The 11632-nt window shown below is 37.9% G+C and overlaps 1 protein-coding gene across 1 annotated transcript; it reads right to left on the bottom strand.

The window, feature by feature from the left end:
- Positions 1-615: 615 nt before the first annotated feature.
- On the bottom strand, positions 616-10161 carry mydgf (myeloid-derived growth factor). Its single transcript, XM_042417779.1, has 6 exons — positions 9768-10161; positions 8182-8232; positions 8026-8087; positions 7642-7723; positions 4370-4442; positions 616-2318 (listed from the first exon to the last, which is right to left on the bottom strand). The coding sequence occupies exons 1-6, from the start codon at positions 9927-9929 to the stop codon at positions 2239-2241; spliced, it is 510 nt and encodes a 169-aa protein (XP_042273713.1). The 5' UTR covers positions 9930-10161; the 3' UTR covers positions 616-2238.
- Positions 10162-11632: the final 1471 nt, after the last annotated feature.

Genomic DNA, 11632 nt, shown 5'->3' with positions numbered 1-11632 from the left:
ATAAAATTCAAACCAACTGATGCCAATTTGAGGACAATCAAGATTACTGATTTTCTTTTGGCTTAACATAAAATGAATAAATCCCTCCTGACTCTATATCTCTATAAGCCAACAAAGATCAAAGCCCTATACATTCCCATATGCGCCGCTGGATTTAGTAGATCCTCACTGCAAAGCCTTTTCCCCCCAGAAATTAAGAAGAAACAATGGAAACTCTTTATCTCATGGAAACATTTATCCGAGGACAATATATGGTAATTGAGTACGTTTACAGAATACATTTTCTTCATAATGCCTATTTTAATATATAAGTTTCATATGAGGTCTCATTTGTATGCTGAGAAACTGGCTTTTTTATATGCTGCATAAAAACTGAGTTTAAATTAAGAATATATTAGTGCTGGTGCTAAAATTGCTGTTACTTTGGACAGATATGACAGGGGCATATAAATGCTCTCCGCATGTTCACTGTGGCCCGGCGGTGACAGTGCTCAGAATATTTAATGTGTCTTCGCTGGCACTCAAATTTCTCCTTACTTTTCATGTTTACCCTTTAACAAGGCTGTGGGAGGTTCAATCAGATTATGACTGACATAACAAACCAGAAACAGTGAGTTATCTCCAGAACACTGACAACGCGTCTTTATTGAAACATCCATCACGTATCATCATGAATCAGAAACCATCAAGAAAGTAGAAAAAAAAAAAAAGAAAAGAAAATAAGTAACATCTTGTGTGTTTTTTTTCTATTCTGGCTCAGCATCTGGACGTGGTTATTTCCTGTTGTGTGACCCCAGAGGGAGCTTCGTCGGTGACAAAAGGGACACAGACGTCCCTGCTGAGCATTTCCTCGAGCCATGACGATCACCTCTAGACAGATGAGAGAAACCGAACCCAGACCCAAACAAAGGTACGAGTCTCACAAGTAATCCCACCACAGAAACAAATCAGCAAAATCCTCAAATCTGAAATCAATCCACCAGAACTCGTCCTGTGGACACTTGTGCGGATCTAAAGAGGGCTGGATCAATGTCAGGAAGATAAAGGCAATCCTACTCGCTACATAAGAGAGCAGAGACAGCGGGGAGACGAGCAGGACGCGTAATAATGATGTACTTCAGAAACCTGCGCAGGATCCTCGCTGATCCACACATGTGGCACTGAAGGATGAAAGCAAAGGGTTCAATAAGGGCTCAGGAATACGTGATGGCATCTATACCAGCCAAATGTGTGTGCGCACTCTATATTTGAGTATTTTTGGGTTAAAGCTCAAACAACGTTAGCGTGAAGTCATTGAAATACTTTAAAATTAGAAAGGAGAATATTACAAATAAGGGATAGGTGCAGCACCTGCTACTCGTGTCTAATTAAAATGATCACAATTTAGGTAATTTTCACTAAAATAAAAAACATTTATTCCCATTACTTTGTCATATTTTCTAAACTTGGGAATTTTACAATGAATTCACATTTACACTGTTTAAGATTTATCAAAAAAATTGCAAAAATACAGTCATCATGTGTATATCTTTCTCTTAATACCATGTTATGAAGCTGCTATCTGCTGTATTACAAGTATCCCTTCTGGCCAAATACATAACAAAAACCTATCACAAGTAGTACTCATTGATGATCGAGGGCGAGGGGGGGGGGGATCAAATGCGCTGCTTATAGTTATCTGGAGCAGATGAAGATAAACAGAAAGATGAAGAAACAGACCGAGGTTTTTCTCCTCAACAGCGGCTCAGAACAGGGAGAGAGATTGAGGAACATGTAATTGTTTATGTGTGTGCGATGATATTGGGGATTACACAAGATGGATAAATCCCTCCCTACTCTAAATATGTTATCTATACTCTATAAGCCCCCAGTCTCCAATCCTCTATATACATTCACTACATCACCAGTGGATCAGAACAGATTTATTCTCTGTAAGTCTTATAGCTTCAGAATCAACTACTGTATGGAAGCACTTTCTCTTATGGCAGAATTTAAAGTAGGACTATTTTTTTGAGGGTAAATCCGGTGTTGTAAGAACATACCAGGTGATTAATGTACTGACATACAAAGCGTTTCCAAGACAATATCATCATCCAACTTCAATTTTTTTGGTTGTTACTCAGGAAGAACTCCAAATCCATCCTTCATTGAGCTGTGACGCACAGGCTCAAGTCAGAGCTCCCTCGAGTGCTCTGATTGGTCAAAACACGACCAAAGCCAAGTCAGACTCCCGACCAATCACAGCTCATCGTGTCGTGTCCGTCCGATGGCAGTCAGTTTCGAGAGTTGAGCGTTGAACTTTCCGCTTGTGTGGGTCACTAGAAGTCAGAGAGGAGGGAAAATTACCATCAGAGACGACGTTAAAAACAAAAAAAAGGACACACAGAGTCACTAATGCAACCTAATGAACCTGAAACCCGCCGGCATCGTCGTCCAACTGCACAAGCAGCAGTTTCAGACCTGCAGTTCCAGTCAAACCTGCACGGCCCATTGGCAAGGAAAGTTACCGCAGCAGGAGATGTAGATGTGCTCCATCTACAGGTAAACATAGTAGCAGCTGCTGCACTTTCAACACTCGTAACACCTGCAGGCAATTAGTGCTTTTTGTGGCTGCTGCATGTGTGTGTTTGAACTTTACACATTAAACCTGAAATGGGTAATAATTTTGTTAATTGGAGCATTGCTAAATTCTGATCATTACTTTTTATTTGTCCAAAGAAAAAGAAAGATCAAAGGAAACAATGAAAGAATAAAAGAAAAATAGTTACTCAGGTTGACTAAATTCTGTCTTTACTTGATATGATGATACTTGAACTATAAACTGAGGTTTTAGTAAATTAATTCAATATTTGTTGTTTATTAGTAGAAAAAATATTTTTTTCTTGATTGGTTACTGTTTTTACAGTCAAAGGGCACTTAGACTTCTGTCTGATGTCTGAAAATGTGAAGTTGAGCTCACAGATGAACAGAAAGGAAATAAAAAGTACTTTCAGTAACACAATCTTAACATTTGTGTTTTACAGCCAAAAGCTGAACTGCATTTATATTTGTGTGTCTGGTGGATGTTTGTGCAACAGAATTATGTTTCTATATACAAATAATTTTTATTTTAGCAAACAGGTGGTGCCTGTGTTGAATGTTAAACCTCAAAAACACACAAAAAGCTAACAAGAGCAATAAACCTGCAACACTCACTGCTACTATGCAGCACAAATGTTAAAAATGCAACTACTGTCAAAATGTCAACTACTAGCAGCGTATTGCTGCCACCATTACAAAAAAAGTGTCATTTCTTGTTATAACAAGAAACTTTCCTCATTTGAACACAATTCTTTTCATGTTGCAACAAGATAGTTTCATGTTGTAATGACCAATTTTTCTCATAATTACTAGCTGCATTATTCTGTTTTAACAAGAAACGTTTCTTGTGGTAACAACACACAACTTCATCTTGTTATATCACTAAATGTTCTCATAATTCTTGTAATTGACTTTTTCTAGCTGATGTAGGCAACAGTATCATCTCTCTAGGCGCTGACTGTCTTGTATTAACAACATATGGAAGTTTCTTGTTATGACAGTTATAACAAAAAGTTTGCTTTAATGAGATACATTCATTTTATGAAATGAGAAAGTTTATATAGCGATATAACAAGATAGGTGGTAGTGGTAAGTTGTTATTTCAAGAAAAGTTTCTTGTTAAAACTGAATAATTTGGCATCTAATAATAATGAGAAAAGCACGTCATTATAATTTGAAACTATCTTGCTAAAACGTGAAAAGGATCTCATTAAAATGAGAAAAGTTTCTTGTTATAACAAGACACTGAGTAAATATTTTTTGTCATGGTGGCAGCAGTACTAGTGGCTCCCCCTTGTGGAGAATCCGCAGCCTGCGAACGTGCAGGTTTGTGAGTGAGTTACAAGCCGGTTCATTGATTTTCGTTACATCTAAAAAGCCATTTACCTTCTGTGGTTAAGGAGTCTATCGCTAGAAGTCATGACTGGAAGTGTTTTCCACAGATGGGATTATCTTTAAGTCTGTGATAGTCTCTGAGTTTTGGAGTCTGTGAGTGTCTAATTGCTGTTCAGTGTGTCTTGTCAAATCCTGCTAATCACAGTCCGGAACTGAAGCCACGGTGGGGATTTGTGCAGAAACTGAATAACAATAAATAATGCTACAGGGACGAACAGCATCCCACTCACAGCTGGAGCGTACGCTTTAGAGGGAGATCAGTGGGAAACTCGCAACGTGATGGAGGGAGGCAGAGAGAGAGGGAGAGAGAGAGAGGGAGAGAGAGGGAGAGAGACATTGACATGACAAGCAGAGGGAGCTGATTGAACACTAGGAAATTCAATCAATTTCTCACCTGTTGATTCTCCTACGGTAAATTCCTCCGGCTTCAAAGGCACGTCACTCTGTCCCGCCGCCGCTGTCTGCGACTGGAGACAGCAGAAGTGATGAAGAGGAGGGGGGGAGGAGGAGGAGGACAGGGAGGAAGACAGGAAAAAAAAAAACAAGGAGAAAAATAAACAAAACAGGATGAGAACTGTCTGTTGCGACGAAATTGCAACCCGGGGGAAGTGGGAGGGTGTTGACGACAAGGTCAAGGAGATGTTGTGTGGGGGGTGGGTGGCGGGAGTGTTTGTTTGTTTGTGTGTGTGTGAGGTTATTTTTATCCCAGTCATTTAGCGAAGTTACTTTCTGTGCGTTTGTCTTCTACTTGCAGGGCACGGAGCCAGAGCGGGAGGAGGAAACGTGCGCTCTCACTAATGACAGTGTGTCAGGACTGTCCTTGCTGGGGGAAGGAGGCGTGTCAAGGTGTGCTTCACTTCACCGACGACCACATCAGACACGGCAGACCTCCGCTAAGTGACTGAGCTCAGAGAAGAGTCTGGACATTAACCTTCCACGAAACATTATACGCAAAGACACGACTCTCAGTTTGACTTCAAGAACAGAATAAAGTTTCAGTGTCACTTTTTCTCTGCCTGCGGTTAGTTTGTCAAAGATGATGCAGGCTTGGATGTACAGTAGTTCAAACCATCATTCATGGATCTAAAAATGTACAGGTAAATGTGGAGCAAATTATTGGTTTCCATGGAGACATAAGTATTAGCGGAGTTGATGTAGACAGCAGATTGCAAGTGATTGCATGCTTTGTTCAGTTGTACTCAGGACTGTGTGGTCAAGCACATTCTGCACTGCTCCGTCTCTCGGAAGATGACAATTAATGTTGTGTAGCCAGATTTCTGAAAGCTAACGGAGGTCTAAAGAAAATCTCGTCACAATAATTTCAGAAAACTAAACTTTAAAAAAATCTTGAAGCAACGTTATTGGCCATGAGTTTAGTATAAGCAGTGTATGAAACCAGCAAACAGGTTCTTCGAAGCATAATTTCAACAGATGAAGTAAAACGAATTTCTAACTCACATTTGTGCTTCACGAGACGGAAACAAGAGAAAAGTCTGTCTGGTTGAGTTCGGTGACGCCTGATTCTGTTTGTGAATCATAAAACATTTTAAATGACTACAGACTGTCCAGAACCAAGAGACACGATCACATCACACCTGTTTCAGCCTCTTTACATCGGCTCCCTGTTTGTTTTAGGACTGATTTTAAGATTGATGACCTTTAAGGCTCTTCATGACCTGGCTCCAGATTATAGTTTAGACCTTTTAATCCCTTATGAACCTTTGTGTAGTTTAAGATCCTCGGGCAGAGGTCTTCTGTCTCTTCCAGAGACCAGAATGAAAACTAAAGAGTCTTTGCCATCAGGGCCCCGAGGATCTGAAATGACCTGCCCGAGGAAATAAGGCTGTCTGCTTATTTTACTGGATTTTGTTTTTAATTTCATGTTTATTATTTTCAATTTTGCGTTTTACTCCCTTTGTGTTTTATAATGTGTTTATTTTTTTATAGCTTTTAGTTTGTTTTAATCTCTGTGTTTTAAATGTTTTTATTGTAAGCACTTGTAACTGTTTTGAAAGGTGCTATATAAATAAAGTTTTTTATTATTATTATTATTATTATTATTAAATGTTCTTTATTTTTCGTACTGTAAACAGCTATAATAAAAAAGATAAACAACACCTGAGTCTGTATCTTAATACATTCTGACTTTCGTTTTTAAGATATTTTCATTTTAGAAAAAGGCTCAAAAGTTTCCTAAAAGAACTGGGAACTGTAGTTTTTAGTAAATAATGTATTTGTTGGGGATGATTTTCACCTACAGATTTGTTGCACCTGTGTGTGTTTCCAGCTGCTTTTAATATTTTTTGGACAATAATGGACGTCTATGATGAAGAAGAATAGGCTTCATCAGGTTTTGGCTACACATGCAATATTTGTTAGTGATCAATTTATTTTTGGCTTTGTTCTTTTCGTGGTGTAAGTAAAATACAGAATAGCACCAGACTTATCCTTTAAGCTGTACCCTAACACGCTCTATTGGGGCTGCAACTAATGATTATTTTCATTGTCGATTAATCTGCTGATTATTTTTCTTGATTAACTGTTTAGTCTATGAGTTGTCAGAAAATAGTGAAAAATATGCATTATAATTTCCCACAGCTCAAGGTGATTTATTAAAATGTCTTGTTTTGTCCGACCAACAGTCAAGATATATTTGGTTTACTGTCATGTAAGACACATAAAAGCAACAAAACTTCAAATTTGAGAAGTTGGAAGTAGATTTTTTTTCTGCACTCTTGTTTAAAAAATGACTAAAATGATTATTCAATTATCAAAATAGATGATTAATTTTCTGTTGATCTAACTAACTAATCAATTAATTGACTAATCATTGCAGCTCTTTATTGCATACAGATACACTGTATTACATGCATATTATATTCATGTGTGTTATTTTACATGTAAAACAGATTTTTTTTTATCTGTAGTTTCAGAAGCAGCAGAATCCATCTCACACAAACACTCTAGAAAGGTAAAGTTAAGCCTGACAAAGTGTTGCTGTTCTGCTGGTGTATAGGTGGATCGTTTATTATTTGCAGGCAATGCAAAAATGGTCATCAACTGTGTTTTGCCTCGATTTTCTGACACTTGTGCAGACTCTGTAATTTCTAAACTCTGAAACGATTTTTAGGCACAGGAGAAGCTTTAATCTCAACACTGACGGGGTGCCTGACACATCCCAGGTAATATCAAGGAAACGCTCTCATTACAGTTTGTCTTTGTTAGGCAGTAATGTCCTGTGAGCTCTCTGCTGTCCGACACAAGCTCAACTCCAACTAATCACACAGCAGGAGAAAAGCTGAGGAGCTAAAACTGAGAAGAAAGTTGATCATGTGTTCCACCTGCAGTGTTATAACTAGAGCCTGCAGGTTGTGGTGCAATTTGTCTTCCAACAAATTACAACAGTGAGGACCTCGGCTGTGCATTGATCAGTTTAAAGAAAGACATGCATTTAATTAATTTCATTTTGTTTATGTCTGAACAACATCGAAACAACAGTGCTGCCTTTCAAACTGACACACAAGCTCTAAGATATAATTGGCTGATATATAGGCCACATTGTATGTGGTTACCTTAACACAAGAGTTTTAAAAAAAGAGTTTCTGTGGTGTTATATGAAACCCAGCAGCTACAAAAGAAGAGCACCAGTGTTTCTTTTATACTTACGTATGCATTGGCATATTCGATTTTGGTTCCCTTCAGTTCTGCTTTGAACTGAGTGAAAAACAGGTATGATTTCCCCTGAGGCCTGACAGGAATGAAAAAGGAATATTTGTTATCAACATTAAGTTATTTGCATACATTCATACACTTATTAAGTCAGACATGAATAACTTAAACCATATTGTTAGAAATTGTTGTGTTATTTCTCTTCTCGTCTCTTCTGTGACTGTCACGATGAGCTAAAAATCAAAGAATGACTCAGTGGAAACAGAGACAGGCGAGACAGATTGTTACTGATGACACGCTGGTCGTCAGGGTCACTGAGCTGAAGCTGAGACTCTGTATCCTGTGTGTGTGTGTGTGTGTGTGTGTGTGTGGTAACCTCACCTCCACACAGAGCAGGAAAACAGTCTGTCGTCATCACTCAGACCAACACTCATCAGCCATTGCTGTTTGGCACAAAAACAGAAGAATATTTAAGCACAATACTCGCTGTAATTAAATATCAATAACGTGATGCTGGACAGAAACAGAGACACTCACCTCATTGGTTCCTCCTTGTGAGGCGTACGTGAATGAGCATTCATATTCCTGCTGTAAGAAGACAGCGTGTTAACTTTAGTTTTAATCAGAGCTACAAAAAAGTATTTAAATGACAATTTCCATTAATCGTGTGTGTTTGTGTTTTGGTTTAAGTGTCAGCGTATGAAGGAGAAATGTTTTTGAGCTATTTTCTATTTAAAAGGGATCAGTATGCTTCGAATGAGGGGCTCATCAGATCATCTAACAGCATCTAAAACTCCCTTTTTTGAAGGCGGTATAAGTCAGCTGCATCTAATAGACAATCTAACAATAATGCCCCCTTGTGCAGAGATTGTCCAGGCATGTGGAGGTGAGAAAGCAGGCAGAACTTCTCTCTCACACTCTCTTTTTTCATTCTTCGCACAACTGCTTCTGTCAGTTTTCGTGTGTATAAATTGTCAAAATGTGTGCGCTGTTATATCCATGTTATGAACCACAAAGACACACTTTCATGCAAGTTTCTGACTTTGAATGAGGCCATTTGGAACAGGTATAATAGGCATATTTAGACACGTTTGGATGACAGATTTAGTCAGATGAAGTAGTTTAATTGTTAAAATGCAACTAGTGTTAACTAATTTGTTGATTAACCAATTAGCTGATCCAAAGAAAAGTCATTGATTTGATTTCTTTTAATGCTCAATTCATTGTGTTTGTCATTTTTCAAGCAAATATTATTACTAAAGATAATTAACATTTTGCAGTTTCAGGGAAATATCTGTACTTCAGATTATTTTACATTAATTGGACATCACTTTGTGCTCTGACACAGAGGCATTAAAAAGTATTATTAACTTTATTAATGGCTGCATATCATGAAAGTGTGCCAGCTCAAGGGCTTTAGTGTGAGGGCTCAACCCAGTAAGCCACAGCAGGTTTGCTGGGTTATTTAAATGGGCAGAGCTGTCATTACATCTGTTGCACCTGTGTGTTTCCTGCGATGACAAGTCAAAATGACTGTTGTGTAAAACTATTGTGATGGTTGTTTGTTACTATTTTTGCCTATTTTATGGACTGATTAATTAATGGACAAAAATAATCAATGGACAATAATAAAGCGTTTAGTTGATTTTTTTTAAGTTATTTTGTTATTTTAAATTTTTTCTTTAGTTTTAAACAATACAAACCAGTGTGTCAGTATGTGAAGCTCTCAGCCAATCAGAGGAGCCGTTGTGGCAGCGACGCACAGCGACGTGGCAGCTGCTCAGAGGCTGTGTCGTCATCACGCTCAGACGCTCAGTATGTAGTTTTTTCACTTATGTTGTTTTAATTAGCAAATATGTTGAATCTGACACCGATTAATGAATGAGACGCACCGTTTAAACATACAGTGAAGCTCCTCGTGTGTTTATTTGGTGTTATTAGTCGGTTAACTGTTGATTAATAAGGAACAATGGAGTGAGTTAGCCTCCACGCACATTTACAGACTCATGTAAACGTTTAGATGTGTTTTAACTGTCGCTATGTATCCGGGGGAGTTTGAAAATGAAAAAATGCAAAAGCAAACTGTATGAAATGACAGATAATAGTTAAATACAGTCACTTACAATGCCCTGGCTGAACGTGTGCACCACTCCTCCCGGTTTCACGTTGAACTCCACCGTCTTCGTCCGTTCAGCTGACGCGCTGACCGGGACACAGGCTGATATCAGCACGAAGACCAACAGAGCTGCTAAATTCACAGCACAAAAGTTATTCGGGCTCTCCATCTCTTCCTCCTCGGATTTGGGTACCCCGGGTTACCTGGTGTCCCGTCGACGGTCAGTGTCGTCACACCAGGAAATCACAAAAACCAACCGAAAACTGTCGTGTCTAGACGGTAACCCTGGATTGACGAAACTCTCCCGCTTAAAGCTATTCTTGTCTCGCTGTTTATGATGTGACAGTTCTGTGGTTAAGGTCTGGTTATGTTTAGGCACAAAGGACACTTGGTTAGGGTTAGGGAAAGATCATGGTTTGGATTAAATGATCACTTGAAATGTGGTGAGGGTTAAAGTTTCTACTTTCACACAAATCTCGCGAGAATTCGCGCGAATCTAGGGTTACCACTTAGACACGATCAAAAACGTAAACTGAGGTCTAAACCATAAAAAACAAATTTTCACTTATTTGTCCATGTATGTATTCCAAAATACTTTGGATTGATATTTCTATCAAGAAAACCAGTCAAGTGGTCATGCTTTATGGTAGTTATATTTTAATTTTTTTTTAAAATAACTCAATGGACTAATCCAGTTGTTTATAATTTTAGGCCAATTCCATATACATAAAATGAAAGGGACCAATAGAAAACCGATCGAGATATGAAATTGAAACTGCAGATCATCAGTTTTTCCTTTGTATGTACTCTGTGACACTCTACTTGCTCCTCTCACGAGAGAAAATATTGTGTTTGGTATTAACATGAAGGACATTAAGACAAACTTGATATTGAACAACCTGTTTCTGTTTTTAAAAGGCACCTTGTGGACGATCGTCTCAGTGCTTTGAGACTAATGAAAAGAAAACATGAAGTCTCTCCTCAGAGCTTATGAAAAACTGAACATATATAATGACCTCTAGAGCAACTATGGAAGAGTGCAGACATATTATTATTATTAATTTATTTTTAAATTGTATTTATTCTCTATTATTATTTACATTATCATATTATTATTTTATATAATTTAAGTTATCTTTCTGATCTGATGTGCCTTGTATATTAAGAGGTGTTTGTTATGGCTTCTCTGCCTTGATCTGTGTATATGAATCCTTTTTGATTAAAAAAAATATTTATTTTTTATTACTTATTTACTAATTTATTCTCCTTAATTCTCTCGTATCTGGTATATCTAGAGTTACACCTACCAGAACCATTGCTTCTGCACATACTTTGCACAACTTTTCTATTTTTACATCCCACAAGTCTGGTCATGTAGCCTAAGTACTGTAATGTTTATAATGTTTATAATGTACATAGACTAAATTCCATTTACTTTACTTTTTATTTAGTTGTGTTTGTTACTCCTAGTCCTTATCTGTTACCTTGTTATCTGCACTGCTGGAAGATGCGAATTTCCACTCTGGGCATCAATAAAGTTTTATCACACTACCGTTCATGGCCACACAGTGTCGCCCTCATTCAACCAAATTTACACTGTGTGTGTGTGTGTGTGTGTGTGTGTGTGTGTGTGTGTGTGTGTGTGTGTGTGTGTGTGTGTGTGTGTGTGTGTGTGTGTGTGTGAGTGTGTGTTCATGCCATTAACGGGACTATTAATAAACTAAACTTGGATTTATATGAGAGCACTTCAGTAAAATCACAGACCATAAAAGTGTAAAAATATTTAGTCTCAGTGCACATTTAAGTTCATTCTTGAACTTAAAAAAAAAAAAAATCCCAACTGGAGGCTCACTGAGCTCACACATTAACAGA

This window comes from Thunnus maccoyii, chromosome 7 (assembly GCF_910596095.1).
Source record: "Thunnus maccoyii chromosome 7, fThuMac1.1, whole genome shotgun sequence".
NCBI classification, from domain to species: Eukaryota; Metazoa; Chordata; class Actinopteri; order Scombriformes; family Scombridae; genus Thunnus; species Thunnus maccoyii.
The sequence above is the reverse complement of the archived record's forward strand: the minus strand, read 5'-3'. Positions and strand labels throughout refer to the sequence as shown.